The 27,454-nt window shown below is 37.2% G+C and overlaps 1 protein-coding gene and 1 non-coding gene across 3 annotated transcripts in view; both read right to left on the bottom strand.

Annotated features, from left to right (window-relative positions):
• ASH1L (ASH1 like histone lysine methyltransferase) overlaps positions 1 to 27,454 on the bottom strand; it is a 189,274-nt gene that overhangs the window by 81,163 nt on the left and 80,657 nt on the right. For both annotated transcript variants that reach the window (XM_069480458.1, XM_069480459.1), the window contains exons 5-6: positions 14,666 to 15,404; positions 1,909 to 2,088 (exon numbers count right to left, since the gene is read on the bottom strand). In XM_069480458.1, coding sequence (XP_069336559.1) covers positions 1,909 to 2,088; positions 14,666 to 15,404 — 919 coding nt within the window. The remainder of the gene's footprint in view (positions 1 to 1,908; positions 2,089 to 14,665; positions 15,405 to 27,454) is intronic.
• On the bottom strand, positions 1,712 to 1,815 carry LOC138391208 (small nucleolar RNA U13). Its single transcript, XR_011234818.1, has one exon. It is a non-coding gene; the product is annotated as a small nucleolar RNA U13 (small nucleolar RNA).

Genomic DNA, 27,454 nt, shown 5'->3' with positions numbered 1-27,454 from the left:
GCTGTGGGCTAGGCTGACGACACAGCACTCACTCTAGCCCTCACTCTAGCCCGGGCAACAAAGCGAGACTCTATCTCAAAAAAAAAAGTCAGTGAAAAAACTCCTCTAAACCTTTGGGTTTCCTTCACTACCCTAGGCAAGAAGGCCCTAGGGTCCCTGATGAAAATGGAGGTATTTTGTTGATGATTGTAAGTGTGTGTCTCTGTGTCACTGCAACTATTTGAGTATGTGTTTTGGTTTTGTTTTCTTTTGTATATATATTTAAATGTATAGATATTTCTATATATACAAAAGGATGTATATCTTTTTAATCATCTGTGTCCATAATCATAAAATCTGTAACGATCTACATTAATGTGTTTATATATATATATATATACACATACATGTGTGTATATGTGTGTGTTTATACACACACACACACACACACACACACACCCCCACCCATGTCTTCTTACATTCTGTCTGAAGAAAACTGTAAAGCAACTGGTGACAATGCAAAAATTTCACCATTTACATATATGTAAATGACAGAGTTTTTGTCTTTTCATGTTTATCCACCACTTTCTAAGTTACACATTCCTTTAGATAATGAAAAGTATATGGCTTTATTCCAATATACATCTATGTACTTTTTCACTGATGTAGTTCTTAGGGACTACAGGTGTGAAGTTCTCCAGAGCTCTATACAAAGCTGGTCATCTGGGACTGCCTGTCCATGTGAGGGGGCTGGATCTGTTACGCACATTAACTTAAATTTCACGTTATTATTGTTTATATTTTTCCAAACATCCATGTATGTATATATCTGAATTATGTTATTTTCTCATGCAAGAATACACCATGTATATATGTGTGTGGTATTCCCACTCTCTCTCTCTTTTCATATGTACATGGATGTTTTCTTCTTGCCTGGCCAGGGAAAACCACCCTTGACAGGAAAACACCACTCTACCCTATTATATATGTGTATATTTAAGTATATTTACATATAAAATATATAAATATTATATGTACATAAACTTTGCGATAGTAGCTCCAGTAAATTATCGATGTATAAAAGTATATGCTACATATTTCTTAACATGTTTCAAAATATATTGCTTTACCCTTGCATGTAGTCAGACTTTTGTGATGTTCCTCCTTTGAGAGAAAGACTCCAGAGTGACAAGCACTGCCACAGTATTATTAAGAGCAGCCATTCTGTGCTATGGGATCCTTCAAGGTTCCATCCCCCTTGTCTAATGTGTGGACTCAGAAGCACATTGGACTTACTATGTAAAAGCCACCTCTGTTTCTCTGTTTCCATTGAGAGGCAGCCTCAGCAACAAAGGAATCAGAGAGAATGCACCAGGTGTTTCCAGACAAAAGGTGTCAGAAAAAGCCCAGTGGATCCCCATACATCACGGAGTCCTCCACTCCCACTCAATCTCAACGCAGCCTCTTAGAGCTACAAAGCAGAAAAGAACTAGCCCCTTTCCAGCTGGCTGCAACACCCCCTTCTTCTGGGTGATTGGCCTAAAGCCATTTCTTATTTTTAATTAATAAAAAAGGCATCATTGGAATCCAAACTATAGGAATGTAATCTGGAAAGGCAGAGAAAAGATAAAGATCAGGGAAGATAATTATCCCCATACAACATAGTGCAGTATCATGAGTACAGCGGACATTGATATTTGTGTATATGACTTTTGTGTTGCTTTTTTTTCCCCATTAGATGGGTAATGTGCTGATGTCATAACAAGGTTTGAGGGAGGCACATCTCACACATGAGTGTGAAAACCCAATGATCATAGTTAGGAACTATAAAAGGATCTGTACTGTTTCTTGATAGTCAAAGTATTTTTTTTAAAACATGGAAGAATAACAGGTATTAAGGGATGTCAACTAATAGGTACTACTACTTACTCTGTAGTTTTGTAAACGTCAGAATACAGCCCTGCTTTCTGATACTTCTTCTTTGGGGGACGTGGGGCCTTCTTTTCCCTTGGGATGAGAGAAAGCACAGGCTGCAAGGTACTTTCAGGTTCAGGAGGTTTGGCTGGGGTTTCAGGAGGACTGGGAATCTCAACTGGCGCTTCATTAAAGCTAGAAAGAGAAGTTTAAAGATAATTTTATTGTGAAAATTTCTTTCCTACAAATTTTGTCTATTTTTTTAAAAAAAATGACAATAATGAAAAAAAGAGATATGAGGACTTCCTCATCTGGCCACTCTGGAATAATTGATACCAGACTTGCCCTCCTGACAAAAACTAATAGAAATATGGAAATCTGCCAGAAACCAAGAAAAAATTTATGAAACAATTACTATTAGATATTGGATAACAGTTAGTGCAGCACTGTGATGCCTGAAAAAAATGGGAAAAAAATGAGGTGAGTCATACAACCACCTTGCCTTTATAAGAATGACTGTGGTGTACAAGTAGAAACTAAGCAGAGAATAGACAAGCTGATAAATTGAAAAGGGAAAGATCAGCATATCGAGAGGCTGAGGTATCTAGAATCTGTGGGAGAGGGTACCAGGATGGAGAAAGCTATGGAGAATTACAACTCTAGAAATCTATGTATGGGTCTCTTTTAGCATATTGCTAAATACTAAGTTGTGCATGTGAAGGGTAAAATTCCATATGCCTGGCCAAAGAACTACCAGAGAACTATAAGCTGAACAATTCCCAGAGCTTACACATAATGGTAGATAACGAAGATTCCACAGGGCACTGTGGAAAGACATTGTCCAACACTGGGAGGCATTCAACAGAGATCACAAAGGGTAAGGTTATGCACTGTTGGAGGGCTTAACTATTCCTGTAATAAAGGGCAGCCTTAGCTAAGCTTAAATGAAATCTTCAAAAGAATTCAAGCTGATCCACAAGTAACTTAACCACCTATGAAAATAAAGTTTGAATACTTGTAAAGGGAATAAACAAAAGCAGAATATGATAATGTGACATTCACAATGTCCTGCCTCCAATAAAAAATTCTTACATACGCCAAAACGCAGGAAAATGTGAGCCAGGAGAAAAATCACTCAACAGAAACAGCCCCAGAATCACAAAGATAGAAAAGGACTTTAAGGTACCACTGTAAGTACAATTAAGAATTCAGAGGAAATTCTCAACCTGGTGGGAAAAAGGAAAAAAAAAAAAAAGAATTTAGAGGAAAACATGAAGATAATGAAGAGAGAAATGTAAGATATATAAAAAACTGGAGAATGCTTAACAGCATATCAGACACTGGAAATGAAAAGTTCAGTGAACTTGAAGACAAAGCAATAGAAATAACCTAAACTGATACACAGAGATTAATTTATTGAAAAATAAGGATCTAGGGGCCAATATAAAACTACTAGAATCTTAGAATCTCAGGAGAGGAGAAAATTGACTACTGAAACAATTGGACACTTGTAAAGGAAAATAACAAAAACCAGACACAGTAATACAACATTCACAATGTGAAAAAAAATTTTTTTTTTTTTTTTTTTGAGACAGAGTCTCACTGTTGCCTGGGCTAGAGTGATGTGGCATCAGCCTAGCTCACAGCAACCTCAAACTCCTGGGCTCAAGCGATCCTACTGCCTCAGCCTCCCGAGTAGCTGGGACTACAGGCATGTGCGATCATGCCTGGCTAATTTTTTTCTATATATTTTTAGTTGTCCAGCTAATTTCTTTCTAGATTTTTTTAGTAGAGACAGAGTCTCGCTCTTGCTCAGGGTGGTCACAATGTGAAAAATTTTAAATGAAAAAAAATTTAAGCGTAATGGCAAAAAAATTTCCTAATTTGATAAAAACTATAAAACCGAAGTTACAAGAAGCTCAGTAAACCATAACCAGAATAAACTCAAATAAAATAAATAAAGTACAGTATATATCACAATAAACATGGTAAAAACTACTGATGAATAAAACAAAACAGCTAAAGAAAAAATATACATCATAAAAAGGAGTACACAATAAGAATGAGGCCAGGTAAGATGGTTCATGCCTACAATCCCAGCACTCCGGGAGGCCAAAGTAGGAGGATTGCTTCAGGCCAGGAATTTAAAACCGGTCTGGGCAAAATGGCAAGACCCCGTCTCTAAAAAATAAGAAAAACTGGCCAGGTGTGGTGGCATGTACCTGTAGTCCCAGCCACTTAGGAGGCCGAGATGGGAGGATTGCTTGAGCCCAGAAGTTTGAGGATGCAGTGAGCTATGATTGTATGTACCACTGCAGTCCAGGCGTAAGACCCTATCTTTAAAAAACAAACAAACAAAAAAAAAAACAGGAAAAAAAAAAGCTGGTGCAGTAGTTCACGCCTATAATCCTAGCATTTTGGAGGCTGAGGCTGGAGGATTGCTTCAGGCCATGAGTTTGAAATCACTCTGAGCAAGAGAGAGAGACTCCTTCTCTACAAAAAAATAGAAAAATTAGCTGGGTGTGGTGGCGTGCACCTGTACTCCCAAATACTCTGGAGGCCGAGACAGGAGGATCCCTTAAGCCTAGGAGCTTGATGCTGCAGTGAGCTATGATGACAACACTGCACTCCTGTCTCAAAAAAAAAAAAAAAGAATGAGTTCAGAACTTATGTCTGAAACAACATAAACTGGAAGGCAATGAAATGACATCTAAGAGTGCCAAAAAGGAGAAAGGGAAGGGAAAGCCTGACAAAACAGAATTCTAAATCAGTCAAAATCACTTTTAAAAGAATAAAGGTGATTCTGGTTACAAACAAAAATGGAACAGATGTACTTCTACCTATCATTCCACTAAGTACAACTAAAAATCCTGGAAACTGTCTATAATATAAATCTGAGCAAACAGACTGGCTAAGACCTTGGGACATAAGCAATGACCTGGCAGGAAGTTTCCTAGATATTCTATTTGCCTCATATGTAAAGGTTAAAGACTCCATACGGTTTTCCTAGTATCAACGACAGGACACATGTATATCCAACATCATAGTAAAGGCCCTAGCCAGTACAAAAAGGCAAGAAAATGAAAACAAGATTGGAAAGGAAGAAGTATAAGCTATCTCTACTCACATACTACATGATTGTCTATGTAGAAAAACTGAAGGAATCTACTAAAAGAAACTATAAAATTAGTGTTATAGCAAGGTTGCAGAATCCAAGGTCAAATTCAACTGTATTTCTATACTCTATTGGTGAACAAATGGAAATTGAAATTAAACAAACAATATTATTTACAATAGTAGAAAAGCATTAAATGCTTAGATATGAATCCTACAAAATAAATATAGAAATATAATTTATGAACTTATAAATATAAGATATAAAATATAAATTTAAAGCAAAAGTAAGATATAAATCTAACAAAGTATGTGCAGTACATAAGAGTGAAAATAAAATAGTGGTGAAAAAAATCAAAGATGACCTAAGTAAATGGAGAGCTATACCATGTCCATAGAATGAAACAGTAAATATTAAGACGGCACTCTCCCCCCAAAATGATCCATAGATTTAACACTATAACAATCTCAAATATTAACAGAATTTTTTTTTTTTGAGAAAATGGCAAGATAATTCACAAATTTCTATGTAAAGGCAAAAACTAGAAAAACTTGGGAGGAATTATGTTACTTGATTTAAAGACTTACAATAAAAGTCTGGAAATCAAGACAATGTGGTACTAGTAAAGAAAAGTAGATCAAAGGAACAGAATAGAGTCCAAAAACAGACACATACACATGATTAATTTTTTTAAAAAATGCGATAAAATGTACATGCCATAGTATTTATCTTTTTAACCGTTTTTTAAGTGTTTTGGACATTTCAGTGGTATGAAGTACATTCACATTGTTTTACAACCATCCCCACCATCCATGCATCTCCAGAACTTTTTCATCATCCCAAACACCAAATCAATTAAAGAAAAACTCTCCATTCTACCCTACCTTCAATCCTTGATAACCACTATTCTACTTTCTGTATGAATTTCCCTATTGCAGGTTCCTCATATACATGGAATTATATAGTATTTGTCCACTTGTTTCTGGCTTATTTCATTTATATACATGTATCAGAACTTGATTATTTTTTGTTTTAGAGACAGGGTCTCACTCTGTCATCCAGGCTGGAGTACCATGGCATAATAATAGCTCACTGTAACCTCGAACTCCTGGGCTCAAGTGATAATTCCAGCTCAGGTTCCCAAGGAAATGGGATTATAGGCGTGATCCACTGAGCCAGGCCTTGACTCCTTTTTAAGGCTGAACAACGTTCTGCTGCATGTATATACCACAGTTTACATATCCATTCATCTGCCAATGGATCTTTGGGATGTTTTAACTTTTTGCCTACTGTAAATAATGCTGTTATGAACACTAGCGAACAAATATCTATTGGCTCTTCCTTTGAAGTCTTTTGAAAACATACCTAGAAGTAAAATTGCTGAGTCAGACAGTAATACAATGTTTAATTATTTTAGGAACTTCCACAGCTCTGCAAACTCTTTACATTCTCATTAGAGGTCCAATTTCACCACATTCTAATACTTAGTATTTTCTATCCTTTTAAAAACCATTAATAATAGCTATTGTCACAGGTGTGAAGTAGTATTTCCTTGTGGTTTTGGTTTGCATTTCCCTAATAATTAGTGATGCTCAACATCTTTCTATTTGCTTATTAGCTATTTGTATATGTTCCCTGGGGAAATGTCTGTGTAATTCCTCTGTCCTTTTAATTAGGCTGTTGTGTTTTTTTTTTTTCTTGTAGAGTTTTTGGAGTTCTTTGCATAAGCTAGATATTAATCCCTTATCAATATGATTTGCAAATATATTCTCTCATTCTGTGAGCTATCTTTTCACTCTTGATAGTGAGAGTTTATTTCTGAGTTCTCTGGTCTATTCCATTATTCCATGGGTCTTTATGTCTGTCTTAATGCCATTACCTAACATTTTGACTAGTGTACCTTTGTAGTAAGTTTTGAAATTAAGAGTGTGAGAACTTTGTTTTTTTCTGGTTTTTGTTTTTTTTTTTTAAATTTTAGAGATAGGGTCTCGCTCTGTCATCCAGGCTGGAGTGCAGTGGCATGATCATAGCTCACTGTAGCCTCAAACTCCTCAGCTAAAATGATCCTCCAGCCTCAGCCTCCCAAGTACCTGGCACTACAGGCATGCCACCACTATGCCCGACTGGAATTGTTTTCTTAATATCCTTTTTGTATTGCTCATTGTTAGCGTACAGAAAGACATCTGATTTTTGTGTATTGAATTTGTACTCTCAGCTTCGTTGAATTCATTTAGTAGCTGTAACAGGTTTTTTTTGGTGTGGCATCCTTAGGGTTTTCTAACTATAAGACCATGTCATCTGTGACACAGAATATTTTACTTCTAACTGTCTAATTCAGATGCCTTTTACTTCTTTTCTTACCTAATTGCTCTGGTTAGGGATTTCAATATTATGTTGAATAGAAGTGGCAAAAGCTCTTAGTCTTTTGCCATTGAATATGTTAGCTGTGAGGTTTTCATATATGGCCTTTGTTATTTTCAGGCAGTTTCTTTCTATTCCTGTATCACTGAGAGTTTCTATCATGAATTCGTGTTAGATTTTGTCACATGCTTTTTCAACATCTACTCACATGATCATGTGATTGTTCCTCTTTAGACTACCAATCTGATGGATTATACTTATTTATTTCAAATGTTAAACAAGCCTTGAAAATGTGGGATATATCCCATGTGGTCGTGGGATATATTTATTATTCTATTAATTATATATATATATGTATATAGATACAAAAAAAATTAAAACCAAGAGCTTTGCCACTTTTATTCAACATAACACTGAACTCCTTAGCCAGAGCTAATTAGGCAAAAAAAGAAGTAAAAGGCATCCTAATTGGAAAGTAAAATAATCTCTGTTCACAGACGACAGGATTTTTTTTTTTTTAGACCGAGTCTCGCTTTGTTGCCCAGGCTAGAGTGAGTGCGGTGGTACCAGCCTAGCTCACAGCAACCTCTAACTCCTGGGCTCAAGTGATCCTCCTGCCTCAGCCTCCCGAGTAGCTGGGACTACAGGCACGCACCACCACGCCTAGCTAATTTTTTGTTTCTATTTTTAGTTGACTGGCTAATTTTTTTTTTCTATTTTTAGTAGAGACAGGGGTCTCACTTGCTGAGGCTGGTCTCGAACTCCTGACCTCAAGCGATCCTCCCGTCTCAGTCTCCCAGGGTGCTAGGATTACAGGCGTGAGCCACTGTGCCCAGCCAGAATTGTCATTTTGAAGTGTCGTTTTCTCTTATTGTACGGAACAATAAATCATTTCTTGATTGGATTGTGACATGCAACGAAAAGTGTACTTTATATGACAACTGGCGATGACCAGCTCAGTGGCTGGACCAAGAAGCTCCAAAGCACTTCCTAAAGCCAAACTTGCACCAAAAAAAAGTCGTGGTCACTGTTTGGTGGTCTGCTGCTGGTCTGATCCACTACAGCTTTCTGAATCCTGGTGAACCTATCACATCTGAGAATTATGCTCAACAAATCGATCAGGTGCACCGAAAACTGCAACGCCTACAACAGGCACTGGTCAACAGAAAGGGCCCAATTCTTCTCCATGACAACACCTGATCGCACATCACATAACCAACGCTTCAAAAGTTGAACGAATTGGGCTACAAAGTTTTGCCTCATCCACCATATTCACCTGACCTCTCGACAAACGACTACCACTTCACTTCTGCAAGCATCTCGACAACTTTTTGAGGGAAAACGCTTCCACAACTAGCAGGATACAGAAAATGCTTTCCAAGATTTCATCAAATCCCGAAGCATAGATTTTTATGCTTCAGGAATAAACAAATTTATTTCTCATTGGCAACAATGTGTTGATTGTAATGGTTCCTATTTTGATTAATAAAAATGTATCTGAGCCTAGTTATAATGATTTAAAATTCACGGTCTAAAACTGCAATTACTTTTGCACCAACTTAATATATTTAATCAATTGGGAATTGATATTTATATATGGGATAGGATAAGAATCCACTTTGATTCCCATCCCCATGGGCTATCAACTTATTGGGCATAATTTATTGAATAGTGTCTTCCTTTTCTACTGATATGCAGTGTCACCTCTGTCACAGAGCAAGCTTCCATACATGCATGGGTCTCTTTCTCTTATCTATCAGTTCTACACTAGCTGAAATATACTATATAGGTTAAAATTAAGTCCTGGGACAAATCCTTTGTTTTATTCAGTAATTCTAAGTATATACCCTAGAGAAATTAGGGCTCAGACCCACCGCTAGACATTAGAGAAATATTAAGAGCAACATTTTGGCCAAGTGCGGTGGCTCACGCCTGTAATCCTAGCACTCTGGGAGGCCAAGGCGGGTGGATCCTTTAAGCTCAGGAGTTCGAGACCAGCCTGAGCAAGAGCGAGACCCCGTCTCTACTAAAAATAGAAAGAAATTAGCTGGACAACTAAAAATTATAGAAAAAATTAGCCGGGCATGGTGGCTCATGCCTGTAGTCCCAGCTACTCAGGAGGCTGAGGCAGAAGGATCGCTTGAACCTAGGAGTTTGAATTTGCTGTGAGCTAGGCTGACGCCATGGCATTCTAGCCCGGGAAACAGAGTGAGACCCTGTCTCAAAAAAAAAAAAAAAAAAAATAATAATAATAAATAAAAATAAAAAAGATGCATATGTTGAGCAAAAAAGGTAAGACAAAAAAGCGTTATGTCCTGTATAATTAACTTTCTATGAAATAATTCAGGCCAAGTGTGGTAGCTCACACTTATAAATCTAAGACTTTTGGAGACTGAGCTGGGAGGATCACTTGAGGCCAGGAGTTTGAGACTAGCCTGGGCAACAAGGCTTTTCCTTATTTTTCTCTACAAAAAATAAGGGGAAAAAAAAGAAATTTCTGTGAAATTCAAGAATACACTAAACTGTATTGCTTAGAGCTGTATGCCTAAATGGTACTAAAAAAATGTAAAGATGTGGTTATCTTAACAGTTGGGAGATTGGCTGGGTGCGGTAGCTCATGCCTGTAATCGTACCACTCTGGGTGGCCAAGGTGAGAGGATTGCCTAAGGTCAGGAGTTTGAGACCAGCCTGAGTAAGAGCAAGACCCCATCTCTACCAAAAACAGAAAACAATTAGCTGGGCATGGTAGCATGAGCCTATAGTCACAGCTACTCAGGACGCTGAGGCAAGAGGATCACTTGAGCCCAGGAGTTTGAGGTTGCAGTGATCTGTGATGATGACACCACTGCACTCTACCCAGGGCGACAAAGCAAAACTGTCTCAAAAAAAAAAAAAAAAAGTCAATAGATTGGCCAGGTTATAGCTAGTGGCCAGAAAGGGGTCTATGAGAATGGAAAGGACAAGGGATCCTAGCAATGGTCTATATAGTCACCTTTTGAATATTTATATGGGTGTTAATTTTATAAAAAAATTTTAAACTCGTCACTTAGCCTATGTTTGTAGATTCTCTTTATGTGTATTCCCCTTCTCCTGCCATCCATATTCTCTAAAGAGTTCTAAAGAGACTCAAATAATATTTTTCCTGAAAGTATGATAGAAAACTCCTTAAAACTGTCTGGGCCTGCTGCCTTCTTTGTGGCAAGACTTCAAATTAGATTCAATTAACACAATAGCAACACTCAGGTTATTTCTTCTGAGTAGGTTTTCCCAAAATTATATTTTTTTCCAAGGAATATGTTCATTTCTACTGAGTTTTCTCATTTGCTGAGCTAAAAGTTCTCATAGTAGTGAATTTTTAATCTACAGTTTATCTCCTTTTTAATCCTTAATTTAATTATTCCCTTTCTTATTCCTTATTAATCAACCTTAAAAGAAGTCTATTTTATTACTTTTCAAAGAACTTTATTCTTAAGAGATTCTACTGTACATTTCCTTTAGTTTATTTATTTAAGGTATATGTTTTACATTGTTTCACTATCATTTTGGGGCATATTCACTTGTTATTATAAATTCTTTTTTTTTTTTTTTTTTTTTTTTTTAAAGAGATGGGGTCTTGCCCAGGCTGGCCTTGAACTCCTGGATAAAGCAATCCTTTGGCCTCTTGAACAGCTGGGACTATCGGCATGTGCCACTGCACCTGGCAAGTTCTTAGATTAATAATTTCTTAACTGAACTCACCATTTTTTTTTATTAAATAATATAAGCATTTAAAGCTATGAATCTCCCTCTAGTTACTACTTTGGATATATACCACAACTATTTTATTCAGTTTTAAATTTATTAAAATATTGTATTACGATTTTATTTTTGACATGAGTAATTTGTAAGTATTTTTAATATTTATCTATTGTCCTTTTATAAGCAGGATTCGAACCTCAGTTTGTCTGAGACTAGGAGCCCTGCCCATATTCCTTTGCATTTTGGTTTATTATTAATCAACAAATAGTGAACAAATATTTAATACTGCTTACAAGGCTCTCAGCATGATCTGGCCTCCACAACCTGTTATCTAGACTCATTTTAAACTGTGTTACTCTACTTTATTCTGTGTTTTGGCCACAAAAGCTTTCTTTCACTTCCCTGAAACTGTCATGACTTTTCACAGTTACTAGCCTAAAATATTTGCTCTAACCTTACTCCTTTTAAATAACAAATGAAGCCTATTACGTTTTTTAGCTTAGTCATTACCTGCTCAGGTAAACTAAGTTAATTACTTCTGTTATATACAGTACTCTCAAAACCTTAGGTAACGCTTCATAATAGCACTTAGATTGTAAGATCTATGTAAGATCCATGAAGGTAGGGTAAGTATCCAGATTTGCTCACCTCTGTCTCTATGCTAAATACATAGAATACAATAATGCGGCAATAAATACTTATTGAATGAATAAATGAACAAATATTTACTGTATTACAAGTACTACAGTAGGCTTCAGTTAGAAAAAGTTGAAAAACAGTTGCTGTCTCTGGGAATTCACTGTGTCATTTCCTTTTCTATACCATCTCTTTTCTTCATTTCCCAATAGTTGCATTACCTACATCATCTCTTTAGGGCAGAAATTATATCCTTCTCTTCATAATCACTTCAAATCCCAGAATACAACTTTGTGGAAAAATATGTGTTTAACACTGCTAGCTATGATATCAGAATTTGCTGGAGCAAAAAGGCTAATCTAAACTAAAGCTTTTTCTGGAAGCACATTCATGTTTTAAAGCCTTAGTAATTAAAATGGTATGACACCATTTTGATACCAAAATAGACTGACAGAAGAGAATATAAAAATATTTTAAAAGACTCTAAGATTGAAAGATAAATAAGAACTTAATATAGGATAAAGTTATCATTTCAAATAAGTAGTAAAAGAATAAATTCATCAATAAACAGTAGTACTATCACTTAAATACTTGAAATGAAAATGAAATCTTTAACTCATATCTAATACTCAAGTACTATTTAAATGATTTAAAAGAGTCAAATGTAAAAAAGCAAGATGCAGAGTACTGAAGGAGAATAAATTACATAAATTATGATACATTCCTACCATGGAATAAGGTAATTCTGTATATTCTGATAACAAGGTCTCTAAGACACATTAAAAGAAAAGGTTAAGTTACAAAAATCAATGTATAGTATAGTATATTAACACTTACATAAAACAATAGCTTTACATGTGCACACACTGTAAATACAAACCAAAAGATATGAAAGAATACACAATATATTGTTAATAGTGTTACCCATGGAGAGAATGGGATATAAGAGGAACTGAGATCATGTGAAAGAGACTTTTACTTTTGAATCAGTAAACTACTACTTTCGTTGAATTATTTACAAGAAGCATGTATTACTCTTAAAATTTGAAGAAAAAAAAATCCCATATATTCTCTAGAAGAAAAGTATTTTTATATGGATGCATACAAATAATCTCTCTATGCAGGATTCACCAAGGCAGATAACAGAGAGTATGAGTAAGAATGAACATGCTATATTAAGCAAAAGAAAAGCCATTTACAAATGGTGAGCATTACATTGATTTATTTAAAACATCAAACATTTTTTCTTTTATTACCTATGCCCTTGGTATTGTATCTAAGAAATCATTGCCAAATTCAACATTGTGAAGCTTTTGCCATATGTTTTCTTCTAAGATTTTATGGTTTTAGATCTTACATTTAGGTCTTCAGTCAATTTATTTTTGAGACAGGGTCTTGCTCTGTCACCAGAGTTAGAGTGCAGTGGTTTCATCATAGCTCACTGCCACCTCAAGCTCCTGTGCTCAAGTGATTCTCCTGCCTGAGCCTTCCGAGTAGCTGGGACTACAGGCCTGTGTGGCCGCACCTGGCTAATTTTTCTATTTTTTGTAGAGAAGGGGTCTTGCTCTTGCTCGGGCTGGTCTCAAACTCCTAGCTTCAAGCAATCCTCCCGCCTCTGCCTCCTGAAGTGCTAGGATTACAGGCATGAGCCACCACGCCTGGCCCTTTAATCAATTTTGAGTTAAATTTTGTATATGGTGTAAGGTAAGGGTACAATTTCATTCTTTTCCATATGGATATCCAGTTTCCCCAACACCATTTAAAAATCTTTTTCTTTACAAAATCTTGCTCCTTGTATTGAATCCTAGCACTATTTGTTGACAACACTGTCCTTTCCCCATTGAATAGCTTTGGTACCTTTGTCAAAAATCATTTGACCATATATGCAAGGGTTTATTTCTGAGTTCTATTCCATTGGTATATGTGTCTGTCTTTATGCTAACATCACACTGTTTTGATTACCATAGCTTTGTAGAAAAGAAAAATTGGACTTTATGAATTATTAGAACATTTTCTACATCAAAAGACACAAAAGAATAAAAAGGCAAGCCACAGAATGGGAAAAAAATATTTGCAAATCAGATACCTAATGAAGGACTAATATCTGGAATATACAGAGAATTCCTAAACCTCAACAACATAAAAACAACCCGATTCAAAAATTGTCAAAGGAATTAAATAAACATTGCTATAAAGATATAAATGGCCAATGAGCATGGATGTTCAATATCACTAATCATTAGGGAAATGGAAATCAAAACTACAATGAGATACCACCTAATACTCATTTAGAAGGCTACTATCAAAAAATCCAGAAAATTACAAGTGAGGATATAAAGTAATTGAAACCCTATGCATTGCTGGTGAGAATGTAAAATGGTATGGTTGCTTTGAAAAATAGTATGACAGTTCCTCAAAAAATTAAAAATAGAATTATGATATGATCCAACAATTTCACTTTTGGGTATACACACTAAGGGCTTAAAGAAGGGTCTGGAAGAGGTATTAGTATACCCACTCTCAAAGCAGCATTTTTCACAATAGCTAAAACATGAAAACCCAAGTGTCCATCAATGTATGTATGAATGGATAAGCAAAATGTGGTACACATATACAATGGGCATAGAGAAGATAAGAGTGTGATCTAGACTCACACAGCTATATACTGGCTAAAATATATAATCTTTATGGGCCTTGATTTCCTATCTGTAAAGTGAGGGGCTTTAGATTGGATTGTCATATCTCCTTTGCATCTTAATTATGTATAATTTGAAACAGTCACAAATAAGAACAGTTTTTGAAAAAAACAGGCCTTACATAGTAAAAAGTGAAAAGTTATATGAGGAAATGACTAATTCAGCTGTGTATAGTTGTACAAAGCTGGTTTCTTCTATTCAGAGAGTATGTTAAACAATGAATTACCTTTTATTATTCTCTTCTTCTTCCTCTGGTAATGGCTTCTGCTTTTTCCTGGTCTGTTCTTCCAATAGCCAACTTTTCCTCTTCAACCCTTTCTTATGTTCTGGGTTCAGGTTTACACTCTGAACAACAGCCTCAATTACATCTGTAACTGTATCAGGACCGAGGTGCAATGTTGCTCCTTCTTCACCTTCATTCAATTCTGGGCTGACAAACTGGGCAGCCTGGATTGCTTGCATTGATACCACAGCCTGGAGGGGACATTTCCGAGGTCGACCTGGTCTGCGTTTCACAAAGTTATTCCCTGTCCTGGCCTGCCTTTGAAGTTTTTTGGCTTTTAAAATTTTATTGACATGGTCTAGGTTTTTCTTGGTGGCCAAGATTTTGTCATAATTGCACATTTTCCGAGCTTGGCGCTGCATGGCTTCCACTACACTTCTCTTGATATGATGGGGGGAACAGCTGCTTGTCAACTTTTCAGAAAGGAGTGAGATGCTATTATTACAAGAGTCACTCGGGACTGCAGGCACTAAAAGGCTGTCTGGTTTTCCCAGAGTTCGCTCCTTGCTGTGACTACGGCCTGGACTGGAAGGAGGTGGTGCAGAGGCAGTTGCAATCACAGCATCAGTATTTTTCTCCATGGGCTCTTGGTCCTCGTGTTGTACCATCCGTTGCAGCAGACTATCCACAGCGTCATCCCCAGAAGCAACCAATCTTGGACTTCGAGAGGGAATTCCATTTACTAAAAAAGACAACAAATCATACACAGACAAAATTAAACACAGCTAGTTATTTAAATAACTTATTACACAAATAAGGCCAGGTGTGGTGGCTCACGCCTATAATCCTAGCACTCTGGGAGGCCGAGGAGGGCAGATTGTTTGAGCTCAGGAGTTCGAGACCAGCCTGAGCAAGAGCGAGACCCTGTCTCTACTAAAAATAGAAAGAAATTATACGCACAGCTAAAAATATATATAGAAAAATTAGCTGGGCACGGTGGCGCCTGCCTGTAGTCCCAGCTACTTGAGAGGCTGAGGCAGAAGGATTGCTTAAGCCCAGGAGTTTGAGGTTGCTGCAAGCTAGGCTGATGCCATGACACTCTAGCCCGAGCAACAGAGTGAGACTCTGTCTCAAAAAAAAAAAAAAAAACAAACCAAAAAAACAAAAAAAAAAACTTATTACACAAATAAAAGCCAAGCAATACTGCTCTATTTTCCACAGCAAGATGTGGTCTTTCCAAAGAAAGACCATATGCATTGCATTGGTCTTTCATAAGTACACTGATAGTTTACTTTCCCAAACAAGGTATACTATAATAAGCATAATAAAATCAAAATTGGCTCATGTTTCCCTAATAATAAGTGGATTTAAAAGAACAAGTCTTGGCCGGGTGCAGTGGCTCACGCCTGTAATCCTAGCACTTGGGAGGCCGAGGTGGGCGGATCGTTTGAGCTCAGGAGTTCGAGACCAGCCTCAGCAAGAGCGAGACCCCCGTCTCTACTAAAAAAAAATAGAAATTAGCTGGACAACTAAAAATATATAGAAAAAATTAGCCGGACATGGTGGCTCATGCCTGTACTCCCAGCTACTCAGGAGGCTGAGGCAGTAAGATCGCTTGAGCCCAGGAGTTTGAGGTTGCTGTGAGCTAGGCTGACGCCACAGTACTCTAGCCCAGGCAACAGAGTGAGACTGTCAAAAAAAAAAAAAAAAAAAAAAAAAAAAGTCCTGTCAAGCTAAGGGACTTAAATGTTGGATGAAGATCTAAGCTTTAATTATAAGTGACATTTCTAGTTCAGAATTTTTTCTGACAATGTTTTAAGTACAAAAGACTAGGGTTGCAAGTTTCTTCTTGGGAAAAGCTTTGAAATTAGAATAGACAAACATCTGTATGAACTCTTTTGTAAAGAATACATGTTGAAGGAAAAATTAGAAAGTAAGTGGTCTTAGATAAACCTTGTTAATCTTAGTGGCCCAATAATTTTGTGATCTTGCATTTTTCAACAGATCACTCAGCAAGTTTTTATAACTATAATTAAAGTGAGAATTGCTGAACCTCCTATGGAAAGCTGTTAGTTTTATGACACTGCAAAAAACAGTTCAAAATAAGTCACTTCCCCAGCTGCCAGTTTACTATTCATGATCGATCACAGGTCATACTTCTCCAAAGCTAATTAATGGATTTCTTATCTATATGACTTTAAAACGTGACACTATTCTAGAAACCACTTTATTAGCTCCAGGCATTCTAGATTCCAATCTCATCAGACTAAGCTGGAATTCTCAAATTACTAATAACTTCCTTCAAATAATACCTAAAAGCCCTGTCTGTATTTGACATTTAAAATTTTTCAAATTTTCAGCTATATTTGATCTCACAACTCATTAAATTCCTGCCTACATTGTTTCTACAATATACTTTGACTTCCAATTACTTGTCACTCTGTTAAATTTAATTGTGGAGGCCTATTATTCATTCTTTATTTCACAGAGAGGACACCACTTTCTTAAAGAAAACTTGCTTCACCACACTGCACCCCCCCTTTCCTAGCATTAATGCAATAGTTTCTCCTTTCCTAGCATTAATCACATTTCTAATTATTGGGTTAATGTATGTAATATTCAAACAATGTTTGGTCCATTAAGGCAGTGACTATATTCATCAAACTCACTTTGTATCTTCAATGGCTAGGACATAATTTGTTAACATATGGCTGGGCATAGTGGCTCACACCTGTAATCCTAGCACTCTGGGAGGCTGAGGTGGAAGATCACTTAAGCTCAGGAATTTGAGACCAGCCTGAGCAAGAGTGAGACCCATCTCTACTAAAAATAAGAAAAATTAGCTGGGTGTAGAAGCATGCACCTATAGTCCCAGCTATTTGGGAGATGGAGGGAGGAGGATTTCTTAAGCCCAGGAGTGTGAGGCTGCAGTGAGAGAGGATGACGCCACTATACTCTAGCCTGGGTGACAAAGTGCAATTTGTCTCAAAAAAAAAAAAAAAAAAAAAGGTAGTTGAAGAATGACTCTTGGGCTCAAAATCTTGGAGATTATTTTTATATACTCTTTGCCTTCATCAACTGCTCAGCACTACTAATGTATTTAATCCATCAGTATCAATTTAAATCCTAAAATGGGTACATTGTTTTGAAGCCTAATTCCTGAGCCAATTACCTAGAAATAGCTATCGCTTCATTTTTTGAATTGTTCCTGTCTTCTCAAGTTCTGGCCTGCCAAATTGTTTTTCTTGGTAGTCTGCTCTATGTCTAGGACCCAATGATGGGCACTACATTTTAGATGTAACTTATTTTAGATGTAACTTTATTGTGGTAAAACGTTGAATAAAGTCAAACGTATCCTTTTTATGCATACATTTTTGAGTTTTGACAAATTTACCACATAGTCACCATAATAATCAATAGATGGAACATTTTAGTCAACCTGAAAAGTTCTCTTGTGCCCTTTCCAAGAAAAATCTATCTGCCTGTCATCCACAGCCCCAGGGAAGAAATCACTAATCTAATTTCTCTTACTATAGATTAAATTTGCTTTTCTACAATTTCACATAAATGGAAAGATAAAAAGTATGTACCGTACTGTTGTATGGCTTCATTCACATAGCACGATTTTTAGAGTTATTCATGTTGCTGAATTCCGTTTTATTGCTCCTATTCACATATTTCTTTTTAATGTTCAATTTTATGATTACAGTACAATTTCATTATACATTCACCTGGAAATTTGAGCTGTTTCCAGTTCCTGGCCATAAATAAAAAAAGCTCTTATGACTATTTGTATATATGACATTTTGTTTAAACATACTTTTTTTTTTTTTTTTTTTTTTTTGAGACAGAGTCTCACTCTGTTGCCTGGGCTACAGTGCCGTGGTGTCAGCCTAACTCACAGCAACCTCAAACTCCTGGGCTCAAGCAATCCTTCTGCCTCAGCCGCCCAAGTAGCTGGGACTACAAGGAGGCGCCACCATGCCCGGCTAATTTTTCTATATATATTTTTAGCTGTCCATATAATTTCTTTCTATTTTTAGTAGAGACGGGGTCTCGCTCTTGCTCAGGCTGGTCTCGAACTCCTGAGCTCAAATAATCTACCCTCCTCGGCCTCCCAGAGTGTTAGGATTACAGGCATGAGCCACCACGCCCTAAACATACTTTTATTCCTCTTGGGTCAAAACCTAAGACTAAAATTACTAGGTGTAACCAAGTAAATGTTTAACTGAAAAACCCTTCCAAAGTGAGTGTTCCATTTTACAGTTCCATTGGCTATGGAGGAAAGTTAAAGATACTATACATCCTTACCAAGGCTTGGTAGAATTCAGTCCTTTTTCATTTTAGTCATTCTCAAGAATGTGATGTCGATTTGATTTGCATTTTCCTGATACTGGGCATATATGTTCATGAGGTTATTGGCAATTCATACGCACTCTTCTGATAAGATTATATTCAAATCTTTTGCCCATTATTTTTATTGGCTTCTTTCACTTTGTAGCTTGCTTTTTTCATTTTCTTTTTTTCCTTCACTTTTAAATTTTGAAACAGGGTCTTGCTCTGTCACCCAGACCAGACTGCAGTGACATGATCACAGCTCATTGTAGCCTCCACCTCCCGGGCTCAAGAGATCCTCCCACTTCAGCCTCCCAAGTAGCTGGAACTACAGGTCCCCATCACCACACCTGGCTAATTTTTAAATTTTTTTGTAGAGACAGGGTCTTGCTATGTTGCCCAGGTTGGTCTTGAACTCCTGGCCTCAAGCAATCCTCTTGCCTTAGCATCCCAAAGTGATGGGATTACAGGCATGAACCACAATGCTCAATCCTCATTTTCTTAATGTTCTACTACTGGCACAGTGACTCCTGCCTATAGTCTCAGCTACTCAAGAGGCTGAGGCATGGGAAGAGTGCTTCAGTTCAGGACTTTGAGGTGGCAGTGAGCTATGACTGCGCTACTGCCCTACAGCCTGGGTGACAGATACCCCATCTTAAAAAAAAAAATATTTTTGAAGAGAAAAATTTTTAAATTTGATGAAGTCCAATTTATCTTTGTTTTCTCTTTTATGCCTCTTCCTTTTTATACTATTTAAGAAATCTCTATCCTAAGGTCTTGAAGATTTTCTCCCATGTGTTCATCTCAAAGTTTTATGGTTTTTAGACAGAGTCTCACTTTGTTGCCCGGGCTAAGTGTGGTGGCATCAGCCTAGCTCACAGCAACCTCAAACTCCTGGGCTCAAGCAATCCTACTGCCTCAGCCTCCTGAGTAGCTGGGACTACAGGCATGTGCCACCATGCCCAGCTAATTTTTCTCTATATATATTTTTAGCTGTCCATATAATTTCCTTCTATTTTTAGTAGAGACGGGGTCTCGCTCTTGCTCAGGCTGGTCTCGAACTCCTGACTTCAAGCAATCTTCCCACCTCAGCCTCCCAGACTGCCAGGATTACAGGTGTGAGCCACTCCATCCGGCCAATTTTCCTACTCTTTCATCAATACCACACTGTCTTGATTATTATAACTTTACAGTAAGTCTCATCAGTTATAAGCAGGGAAAGTTTTAAAATTTGTCTTTTTTGTTTGTTTGTTTTGAGACAGAGTCTCACTCTTCTGCCCAGGCTAGAGTGCAGTGGCATCATCATAACTCACTGCAGACTCAAACTCCTAGGCTGAAGCAATTGTCCTGCCTCAGCCTCCCAAGTAGCTGGGACTACAGGAGCGTGCCACTACGTCTGGCTAATACATCTATTTTCTGTAGAGAACAGGTTTCACTGTTGCTCAGGCTGGTCTCAAACTCCTGGCCTCAAGCAATCCTCCCACCTTAGCCTCCCAAAGTGCTAGGATTACAGGCCTGAGCCACCACAACTGGCTATCATTTGGCACTTTAAAGATACAATTCGTTGTGTTCTGGCTTATATATCTGCTGAAAGTTGTTACTATGTTCCCCTGTATATGTTATGCATTTTTAATTTGGTTTCCGATTAATTTTAAATTTTTCTCTTTACCACTAGTTTTGAGAAATTTGGTAATGATGCCCCTTGATATGAGTGTGTGCCTTTCAGTATATGTGTTTATCCTATATGAGATTTATGGAGCTTCACAGATTGGTAGGTTATAGCTTTTAATCAAAGTGTAGAAAAATTATTGAACATTATTTCTTCAAGCTTGTTTATTCCTAACTCCCTCCTTATGGGACCCTGATCCCATGTATATCAGTCCTCTTGATGTTGTACCACAGGCCACTGAAGTTCCATTCATTTTTTTTGGTCAAACTTTTTTTCACGTTGGATAGATTTTATTCATATTTTTTCAAATTCAGTTATCTTTTCTTCTGTAGCATATAATCTGCTGTTATCCCACTCAGAGAAATTTTTATTTCAGATATTGTATTTTTCATCTATGGAAGTCACATTTGACTTTTTAAAATTTTAGAGATGGGAGTCTTGCTATGTGGCCCAGGCTGGAGTGCTGTGGCTAGATGCAATCATGTGCACTACAGCTGTGAATTCCTGAGCTCAAGTGATCCTCCTGCCTCAGGCTCCTGAGTAGCTGGGACTACAAGTATGCACCACTGTGCCTGCCTGATTATTTTATATCTCCCATTTACATCCTCACTATGTTCATGTTTCCCTTTAAATTCTCAAAAATAGCTCTTTTAATACACTTGTCTGCAAATTCTACCATGTTATTTCCGTGGCAGTTTCCACTGAATTTTTTCTTCTGCTAAATCATATTATTTTGCTTCTTTACAGATCTATTAATTTTTGATTGGATGCTGGATACTGTAATGTTACATTAATTGTTTGGATTTTGTTGTCTTCCTCTAAAAAATGTTGGAAAGTTGGAAAAGTTGGAACACTTGTGCACTGTGGTTGGGAACGTAAAATGGCACAGCAGTGTGGAAAACAGTACAGCAGTTACTCAAAAAATTAAAAATAGAATTACCATATGATCTGGGAAGTCTATTTCTGAGTATACATCCAGAAGTTTTGAAGGCAGGGTCTAAAAGAGATATTTGTTCACCAATGCTCATAGCAGCATTATGCACAAATAGTCAAAAGGTGGAAGCAACACAAGTATCAATCTATGGATGAATAAACAAAATGTGGTACATACATACAATGAATTATTATTCAACCTTAAGAAGGAAGGCAATTCTGACACATGCTACAAACGGATGAACCATGCGGACATTATGCTAAGTGAAATAAGCCAGTTACAAAAAGAAAAATACTGTAAGGCTCCACCTATGTGAGGTACTGTCAAATTTATAGAGACAGAATGTAGAAGGGTGGTTGCCAGGGACTGGGGGGAGAAGGAAATGGGAAATTCTTGTTTAATGAATATATATAGACTTTCAGTTCTGCAAGATGAAAAGAGTTATGGAGACTGGCTGCACAACAATGTAAAATGTACTTAACAGTAGTGAACTAACTGTACACTTAGAAATGGTTAAGACAGTAAATTTTATGTCATCTGTACTATGACCCAATTAATTTTTTTTAATGTTGAAGTTTGTTTTAAAAATTAGCTAATTTACTTACGGAACAGTTTGATCCCTTGAATCCAGTTTTAAATTTTTACTAGGGTGCGACTAGTATACTCAACGTTCCAGGGATAATTTAGCATTGCTAAAGAATAATCTTTACAGGGTCTTCATAATTGCCCCTAAGGATTCTGGAGTTGATAGAGTTCACAGGTCTCATGCCATGTGTGAACTCTGGGAATTTTTCATTATACAACTCCCTGGTTGTTGTCTTCCAGCTTTTTGGAGTTTCACTCTATCAAAGCAGGGCCTAGTACTCAGCAAAGACATAAGATTTTTTTTTAATTATTATTTTTTTTAGAAACAGGGTGTCGCACTGTCGCTCAGACTGGAGTGCAGTGGCGCAATCACAGCTCATGGCAATCTCCAACTCCTAGGTTCAAGTGATCCTGCTGGCTCACCTTCCCGAGTAGCTTTGACTACAGGCACATGGCACCACATATGGCTAATTTTTAAAATTTTTTGTAAAGACAGGGTTTCGTTACGCTGCCCATGCTGGTCTCAAACTCCCAAAGTGCTAGGATTATAGGCATAAGCCACCACATCTGGCTAGACTTAAGATTTAAGTCTCATTAAATGGGCCTAAATACCTTTATAATCTTCTTTATATTCTTTACCACTATACCCTTGGTTTCCCTTCTATATGAACTAATTCTCATTTCCATACTCTCGTAACAATAATGGCAGGAGGACCAATATAGTAGCAGCATTAACAATAGAAGTTACCATTTACTCAAAGACTAATTCAGTGACAAATGTTTTCTATAAAATTACTTTAATCCTCATTAGTCTGCAAGATGAATAGAAGTAGCCTTCATTTATAGATGAGAAAGCTGTGGCTTGAATAGTTTACATAACTTGTGTAAGGTTACACAATATTGCTAAAGCTGAATCAACTGGATCTAACTCAAAAGTGCATGATTTTCCTGCCTCTTCTCCCACTTACATCTTTAGCCACGGTATATGTATGATGTCTTTTAAGCCTCAATCTGAAGTTTATGGAAAACTTCTGATTAACTTTCCATCACTTCAGCATTTAGGTATTTGTAGGATATTATCGTATAACGACTAACCTATTTTACTGTTGTTCTCAAGTTAAACTGATAATAAGTTCCTTGGTATTAGGGACTGCTTCTTACAACTCTTTAGGCTTACTATAGTAGTTGCTCAATAACATAAAAGGACTACCTCATTAACCAGTGTGATAATATTCGCAAACCAGCTATAAAAAGCTGAAATGGGCCGGGCGCGGTGGCTCACGCCTGTAATCCTAGCACTCTGGGAGGCCGAGGCGGGTGGATCGCTCGAGGTCAGGAGTTCGAGACCAGCCTGAGCAAGAGTGAGACCCCGTCTCTACTAAAAATAGAAAGAAATTATATGGACAACTAAAATATATATATACAAAAAAAAATTAGCCGGGCATGGTGGCTCATGCCTGTAGTCCCAGCTACTCGGGAGGCTGAGGCAGTAGGATCGCTTAAGCCCAGGAGTTTGAGGTTGCTGTGAGCTAGGCTGACGCCACGGCACTCACTCTAGCCCGGGCAACAGAGTGAGACTCTGTCTCAAAAAAAAAAAAATAAATAAATAAATAAATAAAAATAAAAAAAAAAAAATAAAAAGCTGAAATGATTCTATGAAACATTACTGCAGGGCTTTAAGTTTTCTGGAACGTGTAAGTTACTGTGGATTTGTGTCCTAACTACAAAAATCTACAGGGTTATGTCAAATCCCTGAGAAAAGAAAAAATAGAAATATTAAAAGCTGCAAATATAAGAAAAAGATTTCTAAGAGACAAATAAACTTTAACAAAGAGCATCTCAAGATACTCATTTCATCCTCTTAAGCCCTAAAGACCTAATAAGATTTATATTTAACACCTCCATAAAAGACTTAAGATTTTACTAATCAGTAATACTTTTGTTACTATGGGCTCTTGGGATGCATAATAATGACTACAGCTGTCAGTAAAATCATACACTCTGTTAGTATATTATTCTCTCGAATTTATCTCAAAACAGGGAAATTAGTTCAAAGATGGGCCATGAAGCATATTCTCCAAAATGTGAATTGCTTTATGTTTCTATAGGTGTTTATACACCCTAGCTTACTACACAGATGGTTTCTAAAGATATTTTATTCCTTTATATAAACCTAGAAGATTAGGACATGGTTCTGATTTAATTATTAGCCTTTAAATTGCAAAATAAAGGTTGTCATTCCCTGTGTTGCTGGAATAAAATGAGAATGCTAGCTGAACCAAGATCATGGATATATTGATTTTAAAAGCTCAGGTTTCTATTTAATGGAAATTCTCTAGAGAATTTGCATTTGGCTCTGCAATGCATCTGGGACCACCACCAACCTACTACAAATTTAAATTTAATTTTCTGGGTCTCACAGGCAATGTGAATCTCCAGGAGAGGCAGAGGGTTACCACAGGCTTGTGGTAGGAACTCTTTGTCCTGCTCCTTCCAAAGCCCTAACTGAAACAAGGAACTATCCTTTTCCACGATAAGTTTACTTCTACTTGCTCTTACACTGGTCTGGGGATTCCAGCTTTACACATGAAAATCTAATGTGATCTTCTGTGCTACTACAGTCCTAGACTTTGTCTTTTGTCTCTTGCACCTGGATGTGCTCCAATTTACCAGGCTTTCAGACACCAGGGATAAAGCATATGTCAAACACCTCTAGTGTTCTTTATCTCTGTTGAACTGAACTTGCTGAAAGTTTCTGGTTTCCTGTCTACTGACTTCAAAGTTCGGTCATGCTGTAAGAAATGTTTTCCGTATTTTACCTACAATTTATAGATTTTAGGCACCAAGATGTTTGTTTCTTGTCACATCTAATTTACCACCTTGCTGGAAATAAAGAGCTCTAATTTATTCCAATGCTACCTGAATTTTAACAGCCCCCTGTCCCCTTTTCAAGTCAAGAAACTGTTCCAACTCCACATCCCCAGACTGTTTTTTCTTATTTTCCCAATCATTTGACAATTTCCGTCCTAACCTTTCTCAACCTCTTTGTGGCATCTAACTCTGTAGTCTGTTCTTTTTTAGGCTTTTATGACACATATGGTTTGATTTTTCTTATTTATGTCTCATTTACTGACATCTTTTCTTCCACTTCCATCTCAAATGCTAACGTTTCTTAGGTCTCCATTCTTGTTATCTTAACTTTCCACTTTATCCCTGGGTCATCTCATTCACTGCCAAAGTTTATATATATACTGATAGATCTGTGTCTCTACCAGAGATGTCTCTCAAACTATAAACCACTACTTAAAACTGTCTATTCAACATGTCTACCTCAGTATCGCAAAGATAGTTCAAATTTAATATATCCAAATCTGAATCCATTATCTACTGTATCTTCATGCATTTCTTCTGTCCCGTTCCATTCTCCACACTGTAATGTTGTAGCCTTTTTTCTAAAATACACATCTGGTAGACTATATTAGTATCCATAAATAATTGCTCCCCCTCCCTTAAAAGAATTATACCTCCCAGCCGTACTGACATAAGACTTAATCAGGTGACTTGCTTTTGGCACTGAAATGTGAGAAGTAACATATGTCATTTTTGGGCAGAAATTTTAAGAGCCAGTTAGTGCTTTACCATGGCCCTTTCCACTCTGCCATAAGATAAGCAACATTCCAGATATAGGCTGTTCTGTCAGTGGGGTACTAGAGGGAAGACAACTCGAGCAGGCTCTTGATGGTCACACAGCATTTTTAAGCCTTTCTTGTTTTAAGTCACTGAGATTTGGGGATCATTTTTTTAAGCACTCCAAAATCTAAGTATTCTTACTAATAGAGCATATGAAAATATTTATCTTCATTGTTCAAAATCCTTTAACAGCTCCCAAATATATCTACAATGAAGTTTCAATTCTTTTGAATGAAAAAACATACCATATATGAAATAGCCCATTATTACTTTTACAGCCACATTTCTGCCCACCATCACAAAATACTCTTTGGAAACTAGTGATATACCCAACTATGTGTTTGTGGGGGTTTTTGTTTGTTTTTGAGACAGAGTCTCACTCTGTCACCCTGGCTAGAGTGCAGTGGCATCATGATAGCTCCCTGCAACTTCAAACTCCTGGGCTGAAGGGATCCTCTTGCCTCAGCCTCCTCAGTAGCTAGGACTACAGGTGTGCGCCATAATGCCCAGCTAATTTCTTTTATTTTTTGTAGAGATGGGGGTCTCGCCCTTGCTCAGGCTGGTCTTGAACTACTAAGCTCAAGCGATCCTCCCGCCTTGGCCTCCCAGAGTGCTAGGATTACAGGCATGAGCCACTGTACCTGGCCATTAAAGATACTCTTACTCTTTATGTTTGTTGTCCCACTTGTCTCCTCAAATTCAATATATATTAGCGTATGTGTCACTTCTCCAGTGATGCTTTCTTTAGTCATCCCAAGTGATTAGTGCTTGAGTTTCTGTGTCACAGCATTTTGTATATTGCCTTGTTACAAAATTTAACACATTGCTCATCAGTGAATAAGTCTGAATTCTTGAGGGCAGTAACCTTATTTGTGTTTGTAACCCCAATGCTTAGTACTCACAGTAACCTTTAATAACAACTCGATTTAATGAATTAAACAGTCTCATGGTAAGAGAAACTTTATGAATTTACACATCTTTTTGTTTGTTTGTTTACTGAAGTAAAATATTTAGGTGATTTGTTCACAGATATGTCTCTTATCAAAATCTCATTATTCGTTCAAGGGTTGGTGAACCTTTTCTGTAAAAAGCCTGAGTAAATATTTTAGACTTTTGAGGACACATATAATGTCTGTCCCATATTCTTCCTCTTTTTTTCCCCCAAGCTTTTAAAAATGTAGAAACCATCCTTAGCTTGAGGGCTACACAAAAACAGATATTGGACTGCATATGGCCCACAGACTGAGTTTCCTTACCCTAGTCTAGGTAGACATCACCAAAATTAGTCACTCATTATTAAAGAACATAACAGTCTCCCCAAGGTAATATAAAAATGAAGCACTGGCTGGGCGCAGTGGCACATGCCTGTAATCCCAGCAGTCTGGGAGGCTGAGGTGGGAGGATTGCTTGAGATCAGGAGTTTGAGGTTGCTCTGAGCTAGGCTGAACCCATGGCACTCTAGCCTGGGCAACAGAGCAAGACTCTGTCAAACAAAAAGAAAACCAAAAACAAAAAAGCACCAACAGAGACACAACTATCACTGCTGTTCGAATTCTACTATACCTTTGGCACAATTGGA

This window comes from Eulemur rufifrons, chromosome 8 (genome assembly GCF_041146395.1).
Source record: "Eulemur rufifrons isolate Redbay chromosome 8, OSU_ERuf_1, whole genome shotgun sequence".
NCBI lineage: Eukaryota > Metazoa > Chordata > Mammalia > Primates > Lemuridae > Eulemur > Eulemur rufifrons.
The sequence above is the reverse complement of the archived record's forward strand: the minus strand, read 5'-3'. Positions and strand labels throughout refer to the sequence as shown.